At 45.1% G+C, this 27,409-nt stretch overlaps 1 protein-coding gene across 1 annotated transcript; it reads left to right on the top strand.

The window, feature by feature from the left end:
- PCP4L1 (Purkinje cell protein 4 like 1) lies at positions 1,002 to 27,409 on the top strand. The gene is made up of 3 exons (XM_003125657.5): positions 1,002 to 1,249; positions 24,853 to 24,907; positions 25,809 to 27,409. Exons 1-3 carry the CDS (start codon positions 1,241 to 1,243, stop codon positions 25,949 to 25,951), a joined length of 207 nt encoding a protein of 68 aa, XP_003125705.2. The 5' UTR covers positions 1,002 to 1,240; the 3' UTR covers positions 25,952 to 27,409.

Raw genomic sequence — 27,409 nt, 5'->3', positions numbered from 1 at the left:
TAGGGGTCGAATTGGAGCTGTAGCCACTGGCCTACGCCAGAGCCACAGCAACGCGGGATCCGAGCCGCATCTGCAACCTACACCACAGCTCACAGCAACGCCGGATCCTTAACCCACTGAGCAAGGGCAGGGACCGAACCCTCAACCTCATGGTTCCTAGTCGGATTCGTTAACCACTGCGCCACGACGGGAACTCCGGAATCTATTTTAATGGCCACAATGGGTGCAAGGTCAAAATAAGTGTGTCTCCCTCTTTTTTTTTTTTTTTTTTTTTAATAGTTTCACCACTACAGTGGAGCACAGTGGAGGACACATTGTCAGACTGAGATTGAATGAATAAACAGTTGTAAATTAATTTTTGAGGGGAGTTCACTACCTATTCAAGTCGATGCTAGGGGTCAATCATTTTGTTGGAAAAGACTCTTTGCTTTATGTGGGAGGCAGGATGGATGAATCCTAAGATGTCTTTCAACTCCTAAGATCTTCCAAACCAAACAGGCACTTCAAAATTTCCTTTTTTTTTTGGCCACAGAATACCATTCTCTCTGTCTCTCCCTCTCTCCCTCCTTCCCTGGCTCCTTTCCTCCCTTCTCTTATTCAGACTGCCATCCTATTACTAAATTTTAATCTGCGGCATCTCTTGGCTTTACCCTTTCATTCGCTGTTTCCTGCTTCACACGTACCGTCTTGATTCCTCCCAGCTCTTCTTTCTTCACTTTCTCAAACTCACACACTCCTTCCTTTCCTCTGTCTCCTTCCCTCCTTCCGATACTACTCTTTCTTCTCCTTCCTTCTTTGCTCCCCCTACTTCATTTTCTGTCCTCTCATCCCCCGACGGTCTCCGCCTCCTTCCCGCTCTCTGCCTTACCCTAGTTTGGAAATGCAGCAGACCTCTGAGCCTGCCGCCATTGGATGCAAGGGGCTATCACTCTGCGGCAGGAAGAGCTCCTATTGGTCAAGCTGGAGGCGGGTACGGAGCTGAGTATAAAAGGTGGGGCAGGCAGCGACTCGCCGAGCGGCTTTGACAGGACAGGGTCGGAAGGGATTCCTAGCCCGGAGCGGAGCGCTAGGATCCGGGGTGCGGGAACACTAGCAGCCGCTCTCCGCACTAACTTTCCTCCCTCCTCAGAGGGGCTCCTGCTTCAGAGCCCGGCAACTGGCGGCCGTCGCCCGTGCAGCCCTAGGGCCCTTCGTCTCCCCTGCACGTGCCGCGCCCTGCGCGCCGCGTCCGGCCGCCAAGATGAGCGAGGTGAGAGGCGCTGCCCGGTCCTGCCGCTGCGGGCCAGGGCCAGAGTTGCGGCGCGGGGAGATCACGGCTCCGGGTCCCGGGGCGGCGAGGGAGGGCACGGCAGCCCAGAGTCGCGGAGAACCCTCCAGGGGCGCCCCACTGCCCCTCTGGGAAAGCTCCCACCTCAGGGCGCTGGGGGACAATTGGAAGAGGGAGGCTTTAAGTCCCCCGACTGTGGGTGGCGATCTTGAGGAACTGGAATCAGGTGTAGAGTGGGAGCACTGAGGTCTCAGGTCCTGCCTTATCCTCAGGATACTGCCCTCCGCATCTGTCTTACACTGCCCCGAGGTTACTCGGGCTTCCCTCACTGCTCTGATTTCTGAGAAAAACGTTCCCTTCTGTCCTCCCTCTCTTAGGGCTGTATTGCTCTTACATTTCTTGTGTAGCATTCGGGGAGAACTCCAGCCTTCACCCCCTGGGCCATTTTGCCCCTTTTAGGAAGGTGGCATCCTGCCCTCCGCTCATTCAATCAAGAACCAACAGTTGGAGGGACCGTTTCTGATATTCAGAAACGCTATAGAGGGGGCTTGTCTGGTTCCTGAGGAGATGTCCCCTTCAAGAGTAGACCTCCCTCTGGAGTGCTTGTTACATCCCTAGTTTCCACAGGCTCCCTGGTCATCCCAGCTAGACCCAGTCCATTAACGGTGACTTCCTCTAGTCAAAGAACACTGTCCATCAGTGGGAGTCAGATCAGAGACTGGAAAAGACCTCTCCCATTGTTTGACTGCATTTGTAGGCATCTGGGGACAAGGATCTTCCTTTCTGAGTAAAGTCAGTATGGGCAGTAGTATCTGCAGTCCCTTTCCTAGTACCCAGGATCTTGTGTTAAATCCAACTTCTCAGCTAAACGCCAGATCCCAGCTCTGCTACTTACTAGCTTTGTGACCTTAGGCAAGTTTACTAAACCTTTTTCTGCTTCAGTGTTTTATCTGCAAAATGAGGGTTATATTGGTTGTTCTAATGATTAAATGAGATAATATATGCAGGTTATTTAGAACAGTACCTAGCAGAGAGTAGGCACTCAATCTATGTTAGCTACTGTCCTTTTTTTTTTTTTTTTTTTTTTTAGTATTATTATTATTTATTTCAGAAAACCAGCACAAAAATTCTCAAGGATAGGGGTTCCCAATGTGGCTCAGTGGTAATGAATCCGACTAGTGTCTATGAGGTTGTGGGTTCAATCTCTGACCCCCCTCAGTGGATTAAGGATCTGGTGTTGCTCTGGTGTAGGTCACAGACATGGCTTTGATCTGGCATTGCTGTGGCTGTGGTGTAGGCAGGCAGCGCAGCTCGAATTTGACTCCTAGCCTGGGAACTTCCCATATGCCATGGGTGCGGCCTTAAAAAAAAAAAAAAAAAAAATCTTAAGGATACAAGGTTAGTGAAGGGATAGGACCCTGGAGCCAAGGTCTCAATTTAGATCTTCATCTTTAGTAGGAGCACTGTTGTCTCCTACTAAAAGTTGTCCTGGGAGCCAATTAGTGCCAGCTACCACATTTTGGTTGTCAGGTCCACTAAATTTATCCTGGAAAATTCAGCTAGTCTAGGAGCTGCGGATGAACTTAAGTGGTTTCCTGTCCCTTAGATAGTTGTGACTGTGACCATGGCAGCTTGTCAGAAAGAAAAGTGGTGTGGGGGCAGGGAGATTCAATCTTCTTTCCTCTTGCTTCTTTCAGCCCTAATATAAGAGAGGTTTTCTCTGCCCTCTTCACTGAGTTCAACGCCCCCTCTAGTGTTTCTAAATCTGCAAGTTGCAATTCAAGCCATCCCCTGGGAGTTTGTGATCTGAAGGCTATACCAACTTGAAGATGTGGGGTTAGCCTGTGCTTTTGGGGGGAAGTGCACAGCCTGTCTGTAGGATATACTACAGGGGCTGGGATTTAGGATGGTATTTGTTGAAGTGACAAAGCTGTCACAAAGCAGTGTCAAGGAAAACAGTTTGGTGTTTGAGGGGAAAGTCATCCTGACTGAGCCCTGTACTTGGCTAGTCTCCATCAGGAGCTCAATAGAATGACAAGAGTAGGATCCTTGGATGGGACCAACTGTCAGTGTCTGCAGGGCTGCCCAGCCTCCCAGCCTGTCAGAGTGAACTGGTTCTAACTAGCAATTTAGCCCTCGAAGCTGCCTCCTAATTGGGAGCTGAGCATGGCTTCACAATGAGTATTTATAAAATCTAGAAGCAGCCACCTGGGCTTATACAGAGGCTAGCTTCTCTGAACCAGATCCCCAAAGGGTCTCTGCTTCCCTAGAGGCCAAGACCCAGCCTGTTTTCTTCCTCTTGTAAAAGGTATGATGAAAAGCGGAAGTATTGTTCAGAGCTCTGGAGCTCTAGGGAGATTCCAAACTGCTTTACTCCCCTCAGCTCAGCCCCAGGGGTCTCCTCTTTCAGGCTGGAGTTCTAGCCCAAGAAAGCTCTGTGCACCCTGAATCTTATGTAAGCTTCACCTCCTCCACCTGCTTCTTTTCTTGCTTCAGAGAACCTGCGTGAAATGAGGGGATTTGGGATCTCCTTAAGAGATTCCCATTTCAAATGAAGAACAATAATTGGGGAGGAGAATCCAGACCTACAGCAACTGAAAATGTAGGGTCCTGGTGGGGTTGCTGGGGAGGGTCTCTGGTTGTGCTTTACCTTCCTGACTCTTTGCTGTCACTCAGTACTGCAGCAGAGCATTTCCTGGTGAGTGTGTGTGTGTTCATGCGCAGAGGAGCTGCAGGGACTCATCTCCAGCTTGTCTGCATTCACAGCTGCAGGCAGGACTTGATTGCTGTGAATCACAGTCTATCTCTTATAGTTTAATAACTTTTTGTTAGTTTCAGTGAAGGATGGGAATGAGAGATGCTTTCTGTCCCTGAGGGCTCTTTGCTATAATCCCTTGTCATATGTTGTAGCTGGCTGCTTAAAGCACAGTTCTGTGATCCTGTTGTACTTCTCAATTGTAAGAAGCCCAGCTGGAGGGATCTCCTGGTCCAGCAGCCATTTGTTGAAACGGGGGTTATGGACAACTGGTAGCTAGTCCCATGGTGTCTGATCCCAAGCAGATGGGTGATGGAGCAAAGGACAGAGCAATTAGAAACCTCACTATGGGAGTGTTTAGAACCAGTACTCCCTCCTATATTGCTCTGCCTGCTGTCCTCTTAGGTAATAGGAGTGGGATATCACACTCTGGGGATCCCATTCTCTTTCCTGTGCATATCTGTCAAATCTACAACCTTCTCCACAATGGAAGTTTGGTCAGGGTGACATCACTCTGTTTTTTTCTGTGAATCCGGTTTTTAGGGAACCTGATAGGTCTTTGGAGGAAATCCAAGTTTCTCTCTCTCAATGGTATTTTGTTACTATGATGGTTATATTGGACGTATAAAATAGAAGGGCTAGGTACTTGGTATTGGAAAGCCTTCCACCTCTAGAAATATCTGTCTTCTGAAGTAAGGGAAATCAGAACTTAGTTCTAGAACTTGCTCAACCCTTTCTTAGTCACCCATCCAGGTTGTTGGCTTTAGCTGCTTGAGTGGGAGACTCTGGCTGGTAAAAGTGGATGACCCAGGAATATAGATGACTCTTTTTTCTAAGCTGCAGCTGTGATCAGTTAAGTCTTAGAATGTCAAGTTTCTACAGATTCATAAGTCTCCCATAAGTTCAAACATACAAAGCTGATGTGTCTTCTATGTCTGTCCATGGAGGGTTTTAAATGATGAAAGTGATGGAGATTGGGTTATCAAAGGAGGGGAGGAAGAAAGAGCAGGTCAATAATAGCCTTTCAAGGTAGTGGTTTTCTGATTACCTCCCCCTCTTTTCATTCTGTTTTTCTATAGTTCCAAATAGTCTTTCATGATTTTGTGTTATCACAGAAAAAATTAACTTGGTTTTGTAAAAATCCTTCTAGATAGAAATACAGGTAGGTATAGGAGTTCCTGTTGTGGCTCAGCAGTTATGAAACCAACTAGTATCCATGAAGATGTGGGTTCAATCCCTGGCCTCGCTCCGTGGGTTAAGGATCCGGCATTGCTGTGAGCTTTGGTGTAGGTTGCTGATGTGTTACAGTCAGGTCCCACGTTGCTGTGGCTGTGGTGTAGGCCGGCAGCTGCAGCTCCCATTCTACCTCTAGCTTAGGAACTTCCACATGCCACAAAGAAAGAAAGAAAGAAAGAGGAGTTCCCATCATGGCTCAGAGGTTAACGAACCTGACTAGGATCCATGAGGATGCAAGTTCGATTCCTGGACTCACTCAGTAGGTTAAGGATCTGACATTGCCATGAGCTGTGGTGTAGGTCGCAGACATGTCTTGGATCCCACGTTGCTGTGGCATAGGCCGGTGGCTACAGCTCTGATTAGATCCCTAGCCTGGGAACCTCCATATGCCACAGGTGTGGCCCTACAAAGGCCAAAAAAAAAAAAAAAAAAAAAGAAAGAAACAAAGAAATACAAATACATCAAAATATTTTATGATATAATTTTGGATTTCTTAAAGAGCCCTAAAGATCATTTGCTCCAGTCTTCTCATTGTATAGATGAGGAAACTGATACCTAAACCTTATCTAAGTTTGCACTGCATTAGAACCAAAAGTAGGACACAGAGCTGCTGCCTTCTTATCCCTGAAGAACTTACCCTAAAACTATTTTAACATCCAACTCCAGTGAGAGAATGATTTAATTTGCATGCAACTTTGAAGGCATGTATTACAAATACTGTCCGTAGGAAATCTAAGAAGTGTGATTTAATAAATCCTGAGCAAGAAGATAGACCAACATAGGATGATATTTCTCAACAGGGTATATTTTGGTAGAATACTAAGCAGGGTTAGCATTATTCTTCCTTATGCAAGATGCCCAGTCACCTTAAAAACTGGTGCAATGAATGTGCTGAAGTGGTGTAGGTAAGTTAATAGGAGTAAAGGAAGGGGGAAGGCTGGAGGTCCTCTTTTCATGGTTCTTAGTTTCTGGTGTCAATCACTGACTTCCTTAACTGTAGAGCCTCAAGGACCAGGAGAGGTTTTCTTTTTGGAAAGAAAGGAATGAGCAATTCTCTTAATTCTAAAGTATTTGACTTAGAGGACCTGGTGCAGAAAAGTGGGTATATCTAAGTAAAATTGGTATATTATAACTAATGATCAAAGAGACATTGAACCTTTAGTTCTCTTTCATTTGGTCACTTGACTTGCAAAGAGAGTACAAAGTCTTTGGGGGGAGAAATCTAGAAAAGGGAAAGAAAAATGTATTGGGCTGGCAAAGTAAGTGATGAGTACTAAATGCATGATTTTCTAAATCCATATTCCAGAACTGCTCCTCAAGATGGCTTGACTTGCCCAGAACTATTTTACTTGCAAGAGTAAGCCAAGTCAGAAGCAGATCCAAAACCACCTTTTCTAAGAAATCTACATCCCTGCAGGTGCCTACATTTTTGTCACATTCTCCTCCCTGAACCCTGATTATTGCCTAATTCCAGGCTGACTCCAGGAGGCAGGTTCACCTAGGTTTCCCAACCCCCTATCCAGGGAAAAGAGGTGCTATTTTACCGTTCTTTTGTCCTTGGTGCTGCCTCCCTCCCACACAAAGCCCTCCAGCTGAGTGTTTGCTTTGTAGGCTGTGGTGGGATTAATACGTTTATTTTGGGACATTAACACCATGGGTGGGATGCACATCGAAGATTATAGTAATAAATGATACTTTGGCACCACTCTCTCTCCCCCACTTGCTACCCTCAGTATGGGGTGAAGGCAGTTCCAAGCTGTGTGCAGAGCACCGCAAATAACCACGAATTAAACTGTGGCAGCCCTTGTTGGGGGGAACTGGCCGGGGCTGTTGACTCACTGCATACTATGAGCTGGCATAACTAAGGAATTCTGCTTCTGACTTCAGTGGGGGGTACTACTATTCCAGGAAACAGGGGTGGGGTGACTGAGGGGGAAAGGACAGACCAGGGGGCTTGGGAACTCAAACTGCTTAGGGTCTATTCCTGTCTTAGGAGGCACCTAAGCTCTAAGATATTTGGGTTGTATTCCATACATTAGGAGAAGAACATGTGTATGCAGAACCTTGAGTGAGGATTCCTAGTTCTCTTTTTGTTATCTTGAGGATGACCTTGAGCAAGTCTTTCCGAAGCTGTTTTGAGGACTGCAGCTGGTTGCTGCACTGAAAGAATTGAAATGGTTCCAACAGTGCTCCAAAAACAGCAGTCCAGGGTCTTTCAGGGTCACCAGGGGATCCCAAAGGCCTCTCTAAGGATCTTTAGCAGTGGATTTCATTTAACAGCAGGGGGAGAATATATTAGCAGGGATAGAAGGGTCCAGGGGGCGGGGGGGCGAAGCCTCTCTGTCACTCCTTGAAAGCTGACGCACTAACTCCTGTCATCCTTCACTTTCTGCACCTCTAAAGCAAGCAGGAAGCTTACAAAGCCTAGGAGAATAGGCTTTATGTCAATACAAAGGCAAGAAAGGGGGCTTTGGGACTCAGATTTAGGATTTTTAGGATTCGGGTCCTTTTTCGATTTCCCTGCCCTGGACTGTAGAATAGGATTCTGAGTCCTTGTGTCTATTCATCTGAACAAAGTAATTCTTTTTTTTTTTTAATCTTTTCTAGGGCTGCACCCACAGCATATGGAGGTTCCCATAGGCTAGGGGTCTAATCCAAGCTATAGCCACTGGCCTACGCCACAGCATTGCGGGATCCAAGCCACATCTGCGACCACAGCTCACAGCAACACTGGATCCTTTATTTATTTATTTATTTATTTATTTATTTATTGTCTTTTAGCCATTTCTTGGGCTGCTCCCGCGGCACATGGAGGTTCCCAGGCTAGGGGTCGAATTGGAGCTGTAGCCGATGGCCTTTGCCAGAGCCACAGCAACTCGGGATCCGAGCCGAGTCTGCGACCTACACCAGAGCTCATGGCAACGCCATGATCCTTAACCCACTGAGCGAGGCCAGGGATCGAACCCGCAACCTCATGGTTCCTAGTTGGATTCGTTAACCACTGAGCCACGACGGGAACTCCTGAACTAAATAATTCTAACAGTTCTATGATGTGTATATAATGTGTTTTCATCTGCCCAGCATCCAAACTATATCACACGAAGTCAGAGTATATGTAATCCATGACAAAATAGTGTTAATCAGATATAAAACATTTAAAAAAAAATAAAAAAGGAATACTGGAGGGTGTATGGTGAAGTGCTCCTTAGTTGCTGTCTGTTGCTGCTGTTAACAACCTGTGATACCTCTCTAAAGAGCCTGGTGGGATGAAGAGTATGGGGAAATCTGGCTAGTTTATCTTTCCCATGGTTAGTTCTAACTTGCTGCTTGGAGCAGAGGGGGTGACACTATCTTGCCTCTTCTTCTGACAATGGTTGCTGTGGCAACACCATTAAAGATGAAAGAGACAAAGAAAGGAAGAATCCAAGCCTGAGAAGGGGGCAGGGCAAGTAGGGCCTAGCGTTGTAGGTTACCTAGTCCCCAGTAGTGGCAGCAGGGAAACAGCATCTAAGTTGCTACCACTTTGACTATTCTCAGGTGCTTTGCCAAGACAGTAGTAACAAACTATCCTTCTGAGGCAAGGAATAGATTTACATAATCATCTCTATAGTACAAAAGTGGATGAAAGAATTTGATTGAGGAGATATGGTTTATTCGCTTCTGAACACTAACCATCTTCTCCTTGTGGCCTACAACTCAAAAAAAAAAAAAAGAAAGGTGTTTGTGTCTAAGGGTTTTTGAAATGAAACATGGGGAGTTTCATGAGCATCAATGGAGTTGTTGTATTGGTGGTCCTCTCTTGTCCACCACTGGAGGCTCTAAGAGTACAGCTGCTGTAGGGAATACAATTTTCTTTCTTTCTTTCTTTCTTTCTTTCTTTCTTTCTTTCTTTCTTTCTTTCTTTCTTTCTTTCTTTCTTTCTTTCTTTCTTCCTTCCTTCCTTCCTTCCTTCCTTCCTTCCTTTCTTTCTTTCTTTCTTTCTTTCTTTCTTTCTTTCTTTCTTTCTTTCTTTCTTTCTTTCTTTCTCTGTTTCTTTCACACCACAGCTCACGGCAACGCTGGATCCTTAACCCACTGAGTGAGTCCAGGGATTGAACCTGTGTCCTCGTGGATACTAGTGGAGATTAATTTCCTCTGAGCCACAATAGGAACTCCCACAATACAGTTTCTATCCAAGCAGACTATTGCTGGGCCCTTTACCAGAGATTTAGAGCAGTTGTCAGCATTTTGGGGGATACACATTGGGAATACAAGGAGATTGTGATTTCCAGGGTTGTTTCAAGTAAAAAGAGATCAGTTACTCTTTGGATAGCAGAATAAACCTCAAGGGCCCTTGGAGTAATCCCAGGTATTCCCTTCCTCCTTCAGTCCTACTTAGTGAAGGTGTAATCTGTGGCAACTCAACTCTTTGCTTCTAGGACTTTAACCATGCAACAGCCCAGTAACTACTCTTTATATATATATGTATATAATATACTTTACTTTACTTTTTATTTTTTGTCTTTTTTTAGGGCCACACCTGCAGCATATGGAGGTTCCCAGGCTAGGGGTCTAATCAGAGCTGTAGCCACCGGCCTACGCCACAGCCACAGCAATGAGGGATCAGAGCTTCGTCTGCAACCTATACCACAGCTCGCAGCGATGCAGGTAGATATTATTTGTCTTCTGTGGATGAGAGGTCTGAGCATAGCAAAGCTAAATGATTTTCCTAATGTCACACAGATAGAATGGCAGAGCTGGAATAGTCAGTGTAGATCCAGGATATGAACCTAGATCTGTCTAACTCTACCTAATGTGACATGTTGCTTCCCCCAAGAATTTGAGGCTTGAGAAAAAAAAATTATTTTTTTTCTTTTTGGGGCCGCACCCTCAGCACATGGAGGAGGTTCCCAGGCTGGAGGTCAGATTGGAGCTACAGCTGCTGGCCTACATGACAGCCACAGCAATGTGGGATCTGAGCTGTGTCGGTGACTTACACCATAGCTCATAGCAACATGAGATCCATAACCCACTGAGCAAGGCCAGGGATCGAGCCTGTATCCTCATGGATGCTAGTCGGTATTATTACTGCCAAGCCACAATAGGAACTCTGTGAAAAATATAATTCACATAAACAAATATCTATTGAGTACCTACTATGTGTAATACATAGGTTGCAATTACTACAAGTGATACATAAATAAATGGGAAGTGTGGACTGTGCTCTCAAGGAAATGGACTCTGGTGGGGTGGTGAGGGTGGGGAAGGGGAGATAAGACAGTTACACAAAATCTATAAAATAGGTAATATGAAATATACTTTTAGATAAGTTCATCCCATTCATCTTCAGCTCTCTTTTAGGTGCATATGCTTAAGTGAGGAAAAGCAGTGACCTGGTTTCAAAATCTCAGAACCAGCTACAGCGTGGAGGCCCTCAGCTATCTGAAAATAAATTATATTTCAGAAATATAGGTGAGGGAGTTCCCATCATGGCTCAATGGTTAACGTACCCAAATAGTATCTATGAGGTTGGGACCTCCAAGTGCTGCAGATGTGGCCTTAAAAGACAAAAAAAAAAAAAAAAAAAAGAAAAGAAAGAAAGAACTACAGGAGTTCCCATCGTGGCACAGTGGAAATGAATCCGACTAGGAACCATGAGGTTGTAGGTTCGATTTCTGGCCTCAATCAGTGGGTTAAGGATCCAGTGTTTCTGTGAGCTGTGGTATAGGCTGGCAGCTGTAGCTCCAATTAGACCCCTAGCCTGGGAACCTCCATATGCCATTGGTGTGGCCCTAAAAAGACAAAAGACCCAAAAAAAAAAAAAAAAAAAAGGACAGAAGAAAAAAGAAAAGAAATATAGGTGAGGTGGCAAATAAAGCACAGTGGAAGCTCCTTCATTCAATCAACAAATACTAAGTGTATGTCATGTGTAGGGACATTGTGCTAGGTATTAGGAACACAGTAGTGAATAAGATAGCACTGCTCCTACCCTCATAGAAACGCGCACAGAAATGGAGAAGATTGACATTCAATGCCAGATACAAGCCACGTCTGTGACCTACACCACAGCTCATGGCAACACTGGATCCTTAACCCAATGATTGAGGCCAGGAATCAAACCTACAACCTCATGGTTCCTGATCGGATTTGTTTTCGCTGAGCCAAGACAGGAACTCCAAGAATTTTCTTCTTTATTCTAAGAGCATCAGTAACCAGTTGAGCTATTACAGTGGTCTACATAAGAAAAAACTGTGTTCGGAGTTCCTGTCGTGGCGCTGTGGTTAATGAATCCGACTAGGAACCATGAGGTTGCGGGTTTGGTCCCTGGCCTTTCTCAGTGGGTTAAGGATCCTGCGTTGCCGTGAGCTGTGGCGTAGGTCGCAGACGCTGCTCAGATCCCGCCTTGCTGTGGCTGTGGTATAGGCCAGTGACTACAGCTCCGATTCGACCCCTAGCCTGGGAACCTCCATATGCCATGGGAAGCAGCCCTAGAAAAGGCAAAAAGATAAAAACAAAAAAAAGAAAAAGAAAAAACTGTATTAGTGTTAGCAGTGGAGAAAAGTGAATGGATTAAGAGATATTTGGGGGTTAAAGTTAACAGGACCTAATATTGAATTGGATATACCATGTGAAGAAAGATGTCAAGAACAATTTCTAGGTTTCTGGCTTGTATAGCTGGATGAAACAGGGAATACTTGCAGAGGACTAGGTTGGGTAAGTAGGATTAGGAATTCAATTTGAGACACAAAGAATTTGAAATTTCTATAAAACATCCAAGTGGAGATATTTTAAAGCTCAGAGAAGAGGTCTGGGATAGAGATATGCAGTCTGCCCGCCACATCCACAGGTTTCACCAACAGCGAATTGAATTTCTGAATCCAAGGATGCAGAACCCATGGGTATTGGAGGGCCAACCGTACTGTGCATTTTATATAAGGGACTTGAGCATCTGCAAAATTTGGTATCCTTGGGGATCCTAAAATCAATCATCCTCAGATACCAAGGGAAGGTGGTACATTTGAGTCCTCCACAGCTTCTGTGGTGTTTGGTATGGTAACTATGAACAACTTGTAGCTATTTAGTTTATTAATTATTAATTATTACATAAATTTATGTTTTATTCCTCTGTTTCACTAGCCACATTTTAAAATAGCCTCATGTGCCTAGCGGATACCATATATTGAACAGCCCAGATATAAAACTTTTCTATCATTGCAGCAGTCTGCAAATGTTTTCTGTAGTGGGCCAGGTAGCAAATATCTTTGTCTTTGTGGGCCATGTGGTCTCTGCTGCATTTACTTAATTCTGCTATTGTGGTACCAAAGCAGCCACAGACAATACGCAAACAGTGGGCACGGCTAAGTTCCAGTAAAACTTTATTTACAGAAAACAGGCTGCAGACCAGATTTGGCAGTGAGGAGTAGTTTGCTGACACCTCTTCTATTAGACGGTACTGGTATAAATGATAACTGAAGTTATAGATACATGTAAGATCATCTAGGAAAAGAGAACAGAGGAGAGCCTAGCCCTAAATCATGAGAGCCCTCAATACTCAAATGTTGGGCAGAAGTATCCAGAAAGATAGGAGAAAAACTAGGAAAAACTGCAATGTCCCAGGAGCCAAGGAAAGAATATGTGCCAAGAAGGATGAAATGAGGAGTTCCTGCTGTGGAACCCTGGGTTAAGAATCCGACTGCAGGAGTTCCCATCATGGCTCATTGGTTAACGAATGAGGTTGCGAGTTTGATCCCTGGCCTTGCTCAGTGGGTTAAGGATCCGGGTTGCAGTGAGCTGCGGTGCAGGTCGCAGACGTGGCTCCGATCTGATCCCGAGTTGCTGAGCCTGTGGTGTAGTCCTGGGGCTACAGCTCTGATTAGACCTCCTATGCCTTGGAAGCGGCCCTAGAAAAGGCAAAAAAAAAAAAAAAGAGTGAGTGTTGAATGCTTTAAGAGATCAAGACAAGTTGAGCTGAAACTTTTGCATTTGACTTAGTATCATAGAGAGCATTGGTTCTAAGGAGTCATTTCAATAGAGTAGGAGTAGAAGCTGGGTTGAAGTGGATTGGAATGTGTGTGGGAGGTGAGGAAATGGAGATAGTAAGTGTTCTGAGAAGTCCAGCTATGAAAAGAGATACTCGAGAGGCCCTGGACCCCCACACCCCCACCCCAGTCACTTTTCTACTCTACCTTTCTAATTGCTCCTTCTCAGCCTTTGCTGGCTTCTTGACCTCTCCTTAACCTTTTCCCCCTTTAAAAAATTAAGGTGTCACTTACATGCAGTAAAATGCACCCGTATCAGGGTATAATTCTGTGAATTTTGACAGTCATATAATCACCACCACAACAAGATATACAGCAGCTCCTTCATCCTCAAATTCTCTAGTTTCCCTTTATAGTGACCTCTTCCATGACCTCAGCCCTTAGCAGCCACTGATCTGTCTGCTGTCAATATAGTTTTGCCTTTACAAGGAATGTCAGGAGTTCTCTGGTGGCTTAGTGGTTAAGGATCTGGCAGTGTCACTGCTATGGATTGGGTCACTGCTGTGGCATGGGTGGGTTCAGTCCCTGGCCTGGGAACTTCTGCATGCCATGGGTGTGGCCAAAGGGGGGGGGGAAGAAATGTCATATAATTGGAATTATATAATATATATGTATCCTTTAGGGTCTGGCTTCTTTCACTTAGTATAATGCCTTTGAAGTTCATCCATGTTGTCTGAATCAGTAGTTCATTCTTTCTTTAATTGCTGAGCAGTATTACATTTGGTGGATGTATTATAATTTTTTTATCCATTCCTCCGTTGAGGGACATTTGGCTGTTTCCAATTTTTGGTGATTATAAAGCTGTTATCAACATTCACTTACAATTTTAACTGTAGATCAAGTTTTAATTTCACTAGGAGTAGGATTGCTCAGTTGTATGATAAATGTACCCTTTAGAGGCTGCCAAGGGTTTTAACGAACCCAACTAGGATCCGTGAGGATGCGAGTTTGGTCCCTGGCCTTGCTCAGTGGGTTAAGGATCTGGTGCTGCCGAGCTGTGGTATAGGTCACAGACACCACTAGGATCCGGAGTTGCTGTGGTTATGGCTCTGGCCGGCAGCTGTAGCTCCAATTAGAGCCCTGGCTTGGGAATTTCCATATGCCATGGGTGCGGCCCTAAAAAGAAAAAAAAAGAGAGAGAGATTTCATGGTTCCTGTAAATTTCTCAGATTGCATCACCATGAGGTTTGGAGGCTTTCCAGCGAAGAGTCAAGCACAAGGTCCCACACATGGGCAGAGATGGGGCAGCCAACAGACATCTTCAGGGTACAATGTGGAGCAAGTTGCCCACCCCAGAACACCCCCTTGAAATCCAGAGTGTTGGGAAGAAAAATTTTCCCTGTATTGTCAGTGATGGGGGCCTGCAAATGAACAAAAAACAGCCTAACAGATTAACGGAAGGAAAGAAAACAGGCTTTTCTTTTGGTCACACCCACAGCATGCCTGGCCAGGAATCAAACTGATAGGGATGGAGTACGATAGTTACACTGGTAGTTGTGGAAGTTCCAGTTAGGGACCATAGATAGAGAGGGAACCCTAGGGACTTTGGGAGGCCACTCTAAGTTAATAACTGCTCAAGAAGGCCATGAGAACAAGGCAGCCTTGCTCCACTGGTGGAGGTTGGAGATATGCCTCAGGTCATTGGATGGGGGATGGAGTGAAGCTTGCATTCAGGTTCAGACCAGTGGCAGGAGTTTAAGGACCACCCTTCTGCTGATTTGAATAAGCACTGTGGCAGTCCTAGTTTGACCTTACAGCATCAAATACTCTCTTACCAAGGAGTTACTATGAAGAAAGAGAATGAGGCCGGAGGCTTTTTGAGTTTTATCTCCTTGAGGAAGTCTTGAAGTCCCACAGAAGGGAGAGTCCACAACTTTGAATTGCAGAGGAAACAAAAGTATACTCATGGGGAACTGGCAGCTACTGCCAAGATGATAGAATGGAACATTGGAGCACATAGGCCCAGAGGTGAGGAGAAAAGGAATATAGGAAGGTAGGCACAGAGAAACTAGGGCCCTCCGGGGAAAGGCAAGTGTTGATGGGCCTCACAGTTGCTAATTAGTGTTTGTGTTGAGAATTGAGAAACATTTAGTCCTGTGTGATCAGTGAGGCTGAACTGAACCAAGATCCAACTCACTAGAAACTTGGAATAACAGGCTTGAATGTAAGCAAGGGAGTCTTTTGAAATGGAAACTAGTGGAACGATTCTGCACATAGAATTCTCAAAATCTGAAAAGCTAGCATCTGGCCCTGGAAATGAAGAAAACACCCCTAGACTATGGTTAACCCCTGGGGGTCAGCCTGGTGTGCGTCAGGAGCCCACTGAGCAAACATCAAGATGAAAGCTAGAATCAGCATAGTTATTAGCTCAACTAGTAGAGCAGGAATCTGAGTCTCTAGGAATGGTCTGGGATCAGGTTCTCAACTAACACATAAGCTTTCCCACAGAGGCAAGTTAATTAACCTCCTCTGACCTTAGTTTTCTTTCTTTCTTTTTTGCTTTTTAGGACTGCACCCGAGGCATATGGAAGTTCCCAGGCTAGAGGTCGAATCGGAGCTGTAGCTGCTGGCCTACGCCACAGCCACAGCAACGCTGGATCCCTAACCCACTGATCCAAACCAGGGATCCAACCTGCGTCCTCATGGATACTAGTCAGATTTGTTTTCACTGAGCCGCAACGGGAACTCCTATATATGTAATTATGGATAAGATAAGGTGGGGGTGGCATTCTAAAGTCCTTGATTTCTTCCAGTTCCCCTAGCTGGGTCCTATAAGGAAAAGGAAGGATTTGATAAACAGTTTGTTATTTCTGTTTTTTTTTGTTGTTGTTGTTTGTTTCCTTTTTTTGCTTTTTTTTCTTTTTAGGGCCACACCTGCAGCATATGGAAGTTCCCAGGCTAGGGGTCTAATTGAAGCTACAGCTGCTGGCCTACACCACAGCCACAGCAACGTGGGATCCGAGCTGCATCTCCCATCTACACCACAGCTCATGGCAATGCCAGATCCTGAACCCACTGAGCGAGGCCTAGGGATCAAACCTGCATCCTCATGGATCCTAGTTGGGTTTGTTAACCACTGAGCCACAAAGGGAACTCCAGTTTGTTATTTCTGATCAGAAGAGTTCAGAATTGAAAGTAGAAGGGCACCTGAAAGTTAATAGTCCATACCTCATGAGAATGAGAGGCTGAGAGAGAGATTGAGAAATGCTCACCTGTCGCAGCTCTTATGGAGGAGCATCATTCCTCCAGAGGTGTGAGATGGGTTTTTTTTGCCTTTTTCTAGGGCCACACTCTCGGCATGTGGAGGTTCCCAGGCTGGGGGTCTAATCGGAGCTGTAGCTACCGGCCCACGCCAGAGCCACAGCAACGCGGGATCCGAGCTGCATCTGTGATCTACACCACAGTTCACAGCAATGCCGGATCCTTAACCCACTGAGAGAGGTCAGGGATCGAACCCACAACCTCATGGTTCCTAGTCAGATTCATTAACTACTGAGCCACAACGGGAACTCCGAGGTGTGAGTTTTTATAAGAGACAATCTTGCATGTGATTTCTGATTCACCCAGAGTGGACCTCTGTGCCTCCTTGATTTACCTGAAATACAGTTAATCTGATGGTTGTCAGATGGACGCACCAGAGGACCTTGATTCATTTAAAACTGCCGTGGAGTTCCCACTGTGGTACGGTGGGTTAAGTACCTGACTGCTGCAGCTGTGGCATAGGTTACAGCTGTAGCTCAGATTCGATCCCTGGCCCAGGAACTTCCATATGCCTCAGGAGTGGCCAAAAATAAATAAAATTGTCGAGTTTCTGGAAACCACACAGGATGGTTGGGTCAGAGACCAGGGACCAGTAAAAAGCTGAGTGGGATGTGGAGGATGGGAGCTAACAATTTGCGAGCTAACTGCCCCCACCTGTGACCTCAGCAAATCACTAACCACTAAATCCAGAAATCCAGAGTGTTCAGAGAGACTATTTTGAGAACTGGAGAGGATGGAGGGAGGAGGGGCAGGACAAAGCCCCAGCATATAACTTTTTAGCAGAAGGTGTGAGAGATTTCAGGAGCCACTGTGCGTAATTTGGGCTTTCTTCTCCTTTACAGCACCCTTTTCTGTTCTCTGTAGTGACCTCTCATAAATCTAAGCCAAATGGAGCTGAGAATTCCTAGGTGGCCAGACAGCAGCTGAGCCATGGCTCCATTCCAGGGACAGTAATCTCAGGAGAGACTCAGGAAGGGGACGGCTGGCAGGGTGGAGGGAAAGAGGTGGCCTGTGTGGTTCAGTCCTGAAACATACTCCTGCTTAGAGGATTCTCTAAGCTGATATGAGAAGGAAAGTAGACAAAGACATAGGTACTCAAGGGGAAATATTTCAAATTGGGGTCCAGATTTACCTCCAAAAGTGAGGGGTGAGAGAAAGGAATGTATGGATTAAGGAGGAAACAGGCTTAGAGAGGGAGAGAGAGGGTTAATGATTAAAGTAAGGATCAGATTCAGGGATTTGCTGGCAATAGGGAAAGTAGGATTGAAGTCAGAGATTATGGGGCTATAGAACTTGCCTCTTGACCCATGACCATCTTGTCTAGACTATTGACTGTTTTTCTATTATTAAACACCCCATCCCTGTCATGTGGAACCTCCTGTGATGGCAGTGTATCGGGGTAGACAGTGTCACCTAGCTAACAGGATCATTATATTGATCATGTGCAAAAAAAAAAAAAAAAAAAAAAGGCTACAGTAAGATCATGGGAAGAGAAAAAGAGTAAGAAGGAGTTCCTGCTGTGGTGCAGTGGGTTAAGAATCTGACTGCAGCTGCTCAGGTAGCTGTGGAAGTGCAGCTTCTGCTCCAGGCCCTTTACAGGGGGCTAAAGGATCCAGCTGTGCTGCAAAAAGTGTAATGAGTGGCCACTCTCCCAAGAGTCTCAGGAACAACTCTTCCTCTCATGGAATTTTTTTTTTTTTTTTTGTCAGAGGGGGACTAGTAGGAATTCTGTAGGGTTCAGAGAACACTTTTGTGCATGTTCTTTCGGATTTTTTTTAAAAAATTTTTATTAAAGTATAGTTGATTTGCCATGTTGTTTAAATTTCTGCTGTATAGCAAAATGACCCAGTCGTCAGATTTTTAAATAGATAAGCAATCTGTATCTTTTACAAAATTGGACCATATCAATTTATAATCTACTTTTAAAAACATTAGATAGTTATTTTATAACTGTCTGCTATCCCCATATTTTTCAGTATGCTAGAAATACACAAATCACAAGTCTTAAAAAAGCTGTATCACTGTGATCAATATATTCTTTGAAAATCATATGTGATCCATAAAGCCACCTTTGCCCCAAATTGTCACAGTAACATCCAAGAGGATGGGATTTTCCATCTACCTAACAATTTTAAAATTTGTAACCTACTTTTATTATTTATTTATTTATTTATTTATTTATTGCCATTTAGGCCTGCACTTGTGGCATATGAAAGTTCCCTAGGGGTCAAATACAGAGCTACAGCTGCCGGCCTATACCATAGCCACAGCAACACCACATTTGAGCCAAGTCTGCAACCTATACCACAGCCCACAGCAACGCTGGATCTCTGACCCACCAGGCAAAGCCAGGGGTCGAACCTGCATCCTCATGGATACTAGTCGGATTTGTTTCCACTGCACCACAGTGGGAACTCCCATCAGTGTTTTTTTTTTTTTTAATCTTAATTTTTGTTTTGTTTTAAATCATTATTTTCTTTTTATTTCCCCTACCTTTTTATTAGAAAAATTTATCTAATAAATATTTATTAGATAAATGAAAGAATTGTTCAATGCCTATCCATATCCTTTCCACCTAGATTCAATAATTGTTAATAGCGTATTTGTGACAGTATTCGATTTTGTGAATGTGGTGGTTAAGAGTGTGGAGTTTCCGCTGTGACTCAGCGGGTTATGAACCAGACTACCATCCATGAAGTTGCACGTTCAGTCTCTGGCCTTGCTCAGTGGGTCAGGGACCTGGCGTTGCCGTGAGCTGCGGTGTAGTTTGCAGACGCCACTGGGATCTGGCGTTGTTGTGCCTGTGGTGTAGGCCAGCACCTCTGACTTGACCCCTAGCCCGGCAACTTCCATATGCTGCAGGTGTGGCCCTAAAAAGAAAAAAAAAAAAAAAAGTGTGGAGTGGAGTCAGTCTGACTGTGTCCCAGTTCCACTGTTTTTTTTTTTTTTTTTTTTTTTTCTGGCCAGCCCCCCTACCCCGGCCCCTGGGCCAGGGATCAATCCTAGCTGCAGCTGTAACCTATACCACAGCTATGGCAACACAGGATCCTTAACTTGCTGCACTACAGCCAGAACTCCCCACTGTTTTCTGATGGTGTGGCTTGACCTTAGGCAAGATCTTTATGCTCTTTAAGCCTGTTTCCTCAACTCAGAGTAGAATGATATCCCAGAGATTTCAGAGGATTATATGGGATAGGGTTTGACACATAATGAAGACTCAGTAAGTATTATTTGGGTGCTTGTCTTAGCTCCTGCTCAGCCTGGAAGTTAAGGACAATATCTTGACTGGTTTTAACTTTAAATCTATGTCCATTAACTTCAAGTGGGCCCTTAGGGCTGCCTGGAAATCCTGCCACATCTCACTAGTCATTCACTCTCTGACTTTCTTAGATGACTATTTCACTCAGTCACCTCTCTCCTCAAATCTTTAATACTTCCTGACCCTTTTCACTCTTAGCTGACAACCGCGACTCTTGTTCCCCTGAGAAAATAGAAAAGATCAGAAAAGAGCTTTCATACATTCCCATTACTCTTGCCACTTCCTTGCATTTATATCCATATTCTATGCCTTCATTCCTGTAGTGTGGATGTCCATATTTCTATGGCCAATCCCTCCACTTGTGCACTAGATCCATTTCTTTCGCCTATTTAAGACATCGCCCTAGTTATTATGAGCAAATTATATGCAAATATTACTCTACTTCCTGTATCATCAGTTTTTCCTTTTCTACTAAATCATTCCCATTTTACACTTTCCCATGACCCCACATCCCTCCCCAGCTACTGTCCAGTTTCTTTGGGGCTCTTTAAAGCAAAGCTTCTTGAAAGAGCCATCTTTACTCATACATCCATCAAAAAATCCAATATATGAGTTCCCGTTGTGGTGTAGCAGGTTAGGGATCCAGCTATGTCTCTGCAGCGGTGCGAGTTTCATCGCCTGCCTGGTGCAGTGGGTTAAGGATCTGGCATTGCTTCAGCTGTGGCTTGGATTCAGTCCCTGGCCACGGAACTTCCATAGGCCACAGGTGCGGCAAAAAAAACAAAACCCAAATACTCCAATATATTCCACCATGAAAATTGTCCTATCACATCCATCATTACTACCCTAGTCCACATCCGCATGATCTGGCTTGTATCACTGTAGACCCTCATAATTGTTTCCTGCATTTCTCTCTTGCCTCTCTCTCGTCTACCTCCACCCAGCAGTCAAATGAATCTTTTTTTGCTTTTTAGGGCCGCACCCATGGCATGGACGTTCCCAGGCTAGGGGTCTAATCAGAGCTACAGCTGCTGGCCTACACCACAGCAATGCCAGATCTGAGCCAAATCTGCAGCCTACACCACAGCTCATGGCAATGCCGGATCTTTAACCCACTGAGCAAGGCCAGGAATCGAACCTGCAACCTCATGGTTCCTAGTTGGATTCATTGACCACTGAGCCATGACCGGAACTCCGAAATCAACGACGGCAACTTCAAAATGAATCTTTAAAAATGTGTCAGACTTGGAGCTCCTATCGTGGCTCAGCGGTTATCAAACCAACTAGCATCCATGAGGACACATGTTCGATCCCTGGCCTGGTTCAGTGGGTTCAGGATCCGGCATTGCCATGAGCTACAGTGTAGGTTGCAGACGCAGCTCAGATCCAACATTGTTGTGGATCTGGCATAGGCAGACGGCTCTGGTTCCCACTGGACCCCTAGCCTGAGAACCTCCATATGCTATGGGTATGGCCCTAAAAGACAAAAAAGACCCCCCCCTCCCCAAAAAAAGAGTCAGACCATGTTTCCCTCTCCCTCAAACCTTGTAATGCCTTTCCATCAACTCAGAAAAAAACAAAAAAACAAAAATCCAGTTTTTGCTCTGGTCCAGAGACATTCATATTCTGGCCACCTACCCAACTTCATTTCTTATATGCTCTCTTTTACTCACTCAGCTCCAGCCATGCTAATTTTCTTACTCTTCCCTGAATATACCAGGCACAAAGCCTGCCTCGGGGATATTCCATTTGATGTTTTTATCTGCCTTAAACTTTTCCTCTCCTAGACATTCACATGGCTTGCTCTGATGTTTCATTCAAACCTTCACTCAAATGTCACTCATCAGGGTTCTGCCTAGACTACTCTGTTTTATTTTCCTTCTTGGCACTTGGCACTAACTGGCATAATTGTTGAAGGAGTTTAGAGATTTAATTTTGCTCACTGCTGTATCCCCAGTGTTCAGAATAATACTTGGCATATATTGGGCATTAATATATTTGCTGAATGAATGAATCTTGTTTCTTCTATACCCCTTTGGTGCATAGAATAATGCTGAACACAAGTAAATTCTTGATAAACTTTTATCAAAATAGGGTAGAAACAGCATAATCTGTATAACATAAACTGAATTCTATCAGCTTCTTAAAGCAGAACACATATATGGCAGTTATTCAACAAAAGTTTGCCTCGTAAAATAAAGGATAATACTTTATTTTTCGTCATTTTAGGGCTGCACCCGTGGCATGTGGAGGTTTCCAGGCTAGGGGTCCAATCAGAGCTGTAGCTCCTGACCTACACCAGAGCCATAGCAACGTGGGATCCAAGCCACGTGTGTGACCTAAACCGCAGCTCACGGCAACGCCGGATCCTTAACCCACTGAGCGAGGCCAGGGATCGAATCCACAACCACATGATTCCTAGTCAGATTCATTTCCCCTGCGCCAAGATGGGAACTCCCTCAAGATTAATTGTACCTTGGAGTTCCCATCGTGGCGCAGTGGTTAACGAATCCGACTAGGAACCATGAGGTTGAGGGTTCGGTCCCTGCCCTTGCTCAGTGGGTTAACGATCCGGCGTTGCCGTGACCTGTGGTGTAGGTTGCAGACTCGGCTCGGATCCCGCGTTGCTGTGGCTCTGGCGTAGGCCAGTGGCTGTGGCTCCGATTCGACCCCTAGCCTGGGAACCTCCATATGCCGCGGGAGCAGCCCAAAGAAATAGCAAAAAGACAAAAAAAAAAAAAAGATTAATTGTATCTTGAGACTGAAGAATGTTCAGTTGAAGCAGTTCTATTGATAAGATTCTGAGGAAGGGAAATCACTCATTAAATCTAACTGTCCATCTGAGCAGAGAGGCTGGAAAAAAAGCACACAAGTATCAATTGATTAATCTTATTTCAAATTCATGATCTTGGCCTTATGAGGGGCCATAATGCTTCCCAGTGGTCCTAGTCCATTCACTCCCCTTAATCTCCTAGATGAGTATTTCATCCCTTCGCACCCCCAGCCCCCACCCTCCTGCCCTCCTTCCTTCAATACCTCTTCCCTTGTCTTGGATGATAACTTTGTTACCTATTTTACTTCAAAAGCAAAGCCAATTAGAAGAGACCTGGCAAATGTTCCCAGGGTCTGTGTATCTGGGTCTGTGTGCTCTGCTTTCCCTCCAGTTACTATGGATGATCTGTTCTTGGCTCCTGTAATACACAAATAGTCTGTCATTTCTACCATCTTATTTTATTTTTTTATTTTTGTCTTTTAGGGCCGCACCCACAGCATAGGGAAGTTCCCAGGCTAGGGGGTGAATTGGAGTTGTAGCTGCCAGCCTACACCACAGCCACAGCAATTCGGGATCCAAGCCATGTCTGCAAGCTACACCACAGCTCACGGCAATGCCAGATCCTTTAACCCACTGAGTGAGGCCAGGGATATGAACCCAAGTCCTCATGGATACTAGTTTGGTTCATTACCGCTGAGCCATGACAGGAACTCTGGATTGAAAATATTTTTTTAAATTTCTGGAAAGCAAGACTTCAACTTTCTGCAAGCCAGCAACTATTTCCATAGCATTTACATTATATTTACAACTATTTACATAGTCTTTATGTTGTATTAGATATTATGAGTAATCTAGAGATGATTTGAAGTATGTAGGAGGAGTTGCAAATAACTACACCATTTTATATGAAGGACTTGAGCATCCATGGATTTCAGTATCCTCAGGGGTCCTGGAGCTATTCCCCCATGGATACCGAGGGACAACTGTATACTCAGAATTGAACTATTTCTCACCACTTCCACTGCTACCTTCTCTTTTTTTTGGGGGGGGTCATACTCATGGCATATGGAGGTTCCCAAGCTAGGGTTCAAATTGGAGCTATAGCCACTGGCCTACACCACAGCCACAAGCAACACCAGATCCTTAACCCACTGAGCAAGGCCAGGGATCGAACACACGTCCTCATGGATACTAGTCAGATTCATTTCCGCTGAGTCACAGTGGGATTGCCCACTGCTACCTTCTTGATACAAAGCAACCATTATCTCCTGCCTGATTTTCTACAAAAGTCTCTTAACAGATTTTTCTGTTTCCTCCCAATGCCCTGTCTGTGCAAACTGAAGGTCTCTCACCTCCCTTAAGGTGAAAGTCAAAGTCCTTAAAAAGACTCCTGAAGTTCTACACCATCTGCCCCCACCTCCAGTTATCTCTGATCTCATCTCTGTCCATCGTTCCTCCTCCCTCCTTCTCTCCACTGCCGGTATATTGGTCTCTTGCTATTCCTCAAACAGGCAAGTCCCACTTCCACCCAAGGACCCTTGAAAGCTCTTGCCTAACATCTGCAGCCTTACTCCCTTATCTCCTTCAGCTCTTGGCTCAACTGCCACCTTTCAGAGAGGCTTTTCCTGACCACTCTGTGTAAGACTGTATTTCTCCATTCCCACCCCAGCATCTACTACCTTCCTTCCCTGTCTTTTCTCTATAGCACTTATCACCACTTAACATAATAATTTCATTTATTCATTTATCTGTCTATATACTAGAATATAAACTCCATGAGGGCAAGGTTTTTTTTTTTTTTTGTCTTTTCTGTCTTTTTAGGGCCACACCCATGGCAAATGGAGGTTCCCAGGCTAGGGGTCTCATCGGAGCTGTTGCCACTGGCCTACGCCAGAGCCACAGCAATGCCAGATCCAAGCCACGTCTGGGACCTACACCACAGCTCACGGCAACGCAGGATCCTTAACCCACTGAACGAGGCCAGGGATCAAACCCGAAACCTCATGGTTCCTAGTCAGATTCGTTTTCCCTGCACCACGATGGGAACTCCAGGGCAAGGTTTTTGTCTGTTTTGTCCTCTACAGTTTCCCTAGCACCAATGAATGCTTGTTGAATAAATTTTGATGATTTTTCTACCTTTCTCTGATCTCAAGACCCATTTCTGCAAAAGACTAAGGAAGGTACCTGGTAATGGGAGGGCTTTCAAAATGATGATGGTGGGTCTGAGGGGATGGCATTTTAATACTTCCATGAATATCTAATATTCTGATTTTTCTTTTCCAGCTTAATACCAAAACATCCCCAGCAACCAATCAGGCATCTGTCCCAGAGGAAAAGGGTGAGTGGGGTTGGGCTAGGCAATTTGTAGAGCAGGGAAATATAGGGATATGAAGTCAAGTAGGGCTATAAGTCTGAAAGCTTCTAAAATCCAATGTAGCAGGAATAGGAATGTGGGTAAGTGAAACAAAGCGCTAAGTTAGGACTACTATTCTATAGGCTTTCTTCCACTTTTTCCTAAGAAGTAACTCTGCCAGTATTTACTCTTCGATTTTAGAAACTGGCTCTGGGGAATTCCCATCATGGCTCAGTGGAAACGAGTCTGACTGGGAACCATGAGGTTTCAGGTTAGATCCCTGGCCTCACTCAGTGGGTCAAGGATCTGGCATTGCCGTGAGCTGTGGTGTAGGTTGCAGACATGGCTTGGATCCCGAGTTGCTGTGGTTGTGGTGTAGGCCGACAGTTGTAGCTCCAGCTGGACCCCTGGCCTGGGAACTTCCATATGCTGTGGGTTCAGCCCTAAAATCCAAGAAAAAGAAAAAAAGAAAAAGAAAAAGAAACTGGCTCTGGAATGCTTAGAAGCAGGCACAGTGGTAGGAAAAAAACTCATTAAATAATCCCAGCCTCTGTCTCCATCAGATATTGAGGGAAAGCTGGGGAAAGTGAGTGTGCTGTGGGACTCTGAATTGTGGGACTTAGGAATAAATGTTGATAAAAGATATGTGTCATCTTGGTCTAGGAATATCAAAGCTCCTAGGTAACTACTATAGCTAATTCTCAAACTTGGGACCTTGAATCAGAACTCAAGCTTCTAGGAGAGTGTTCAGGCATTCTTGGTCCCAGCAAAGATTGGGGGACCTCACAAAGTCCAGGAGAAAGTGGACTTTAACCATTGTATTTGGGGCCTGGAGAAAGGGGCATATTCAGGTTTACTCATTAATGAATCTCTCAACTATCTGCAGGGAAAGCTGGCAATGCCAAGAAGGCTGAGGAAGAGGAGGAGATTGATATTGATCTGACGGCACCAGAAACGGAGAAGGCTGCCCTTGCTATTCAGGGCAAGTTCCGTCGATTCCAGAAAAGGAAAAAGGATCCCAGCTCCTGAATATTCAGCCTTGCCCTTCACCCTACTCCCTTCTCTCTCCTTCTCCACAACTCTCCTATGTATCTTTGTCTCTTTGTCCCTCTAGCTTCTCAGCGAGGCAAATTCAACCCTTGTACATTATTTTCTCTGGCCCATTGTAGCCATAGAGGCACAAAGGAACATGGGAAAGATGAATAATTCAATTGGTAGCCACTAGCCTAAGGGTGGACCTGTTTCTCCAGGGGATACAGTTCCTTGATCAGTACCTATGCCTGCCCTATGAAGTTGATGAACAAGAGGCTTCAAGGTTGAGAGAGGGACCCCTGACAATGTGGAAGGGAAGAGAGCGCCTTCAGAGTCGGGTGCCCAAGGGTAGGGCATGTATGCTGTTCTGCTGGTTACAACAGTCACACTTCAGGTAGCACTTTCCCCCCTTCACGTCCTCCTCACCAGCACCTCAACTTCCCTCCTCTGAGCTAAGCCACAGTGGGGATTGGAACCTCCCTCTCCCCTCAGCAGACTTAAATCAAGCTGCTTCCATGTTAGTGCATGTCAAGTAGACTAGTACCAAAGGAAGGGAGGCTGGGACTGGTAGAGACAAGGAAAAGTTTCCTTCATCATCTAGTCTAGAATCATAACGGGCAGGAGTCAAAGAGGTTCAAGGGGCCACAAGCAGGGAAATGGGAGCTCGGGGAGATTGGGGAAGGAAAGAAAAATGAAGGAGGGGGAGATCTCTAAAGATACAAGTTCCTGCCTGTGAAGGTGTACAATATGAAGGATTCTTGGGGCTTTGCTGAGCTGCCTACCTCTAACCCCTCACATCTAGCCATCCCCAGAGGCCACACAAACCAAGTGACCCCTGTTGTGGCCACCTGCCCCACCATGCCATCAGAGCAGAAGTGAAATAGCCACTCTGTGTGATTTTAGCATGTTTAATAATTATGAAAATAACAATAATAAAAAAAACCTCATGTGGGGCCATTTAACCTTTATTTCTGCTTTTTTTTCTTGGGAGGGATGTGAATGTCAGCCTGAGCTGGCCTCAGGGGAGGGTGGTAGAGTAATTGCATACCACTACATGAAGGCACAAGAACCGAACACAGAAATTTGAGAATGAAGTTCCTTCCTACCTTCCCCCGACCTTGTCCTCACCTTGATTCACTACCTACATTGTCTTTAACTGCTGCTGTTGCCACCCCCGGTGTGCACCTGCAAGGATGCTCTTCTCCTTCCCTTTCCCCTTCCAACTGAGAGCATGCTTGGTGGATCTCCCTCTGAAAACAAACCCTATCTTCCTTGCTCTCTATCCCCAAATGATCTATGCTAGCTATCTCTCTTGCTTTGTCTTCCTCCCACATTCGCCCTCTCCTCCCATTGTTTTATCAAACTTAGGAGAAGTAGAAGACTCTGGGTCAACAGAGAACACCACTGTCACACTGAAGATTTCAAACCATGAATAAAATGATGGCTTGCAAATGA

The sequence above is a fragment of the Sus scrofa genome, chromosome 4 (assembly GCF_000003025.6).
Source record: "Sus scrofa isolate TJ Tabasco breed Duroc chromosome 4, Sscrofa11.1, whole genome shotgun sequence".
In the NCBI taxonomy this organism is placed as follows: Eukaryota; Metazoa; Chordata; class Mammalia; order Artiodactyla; family Suidae; genus Sus; species Sus scrofa.
This window is presented reverse-complemented; position numbering and strand designations above follow the sequence as displayed.

Bases quoted from the DNA above. Each gene is read 5' to 3' on its own strand.
- PCP4L1 (XM_003125657.5), top strand. The intron at 24,908-25,808 runs GTGAGTGGGGTT...AACTATCTGCAG, and splicing joins ATCTGTCCCAGAGGAAAAGG to GGAAAGCTGGCAATGCCAAG.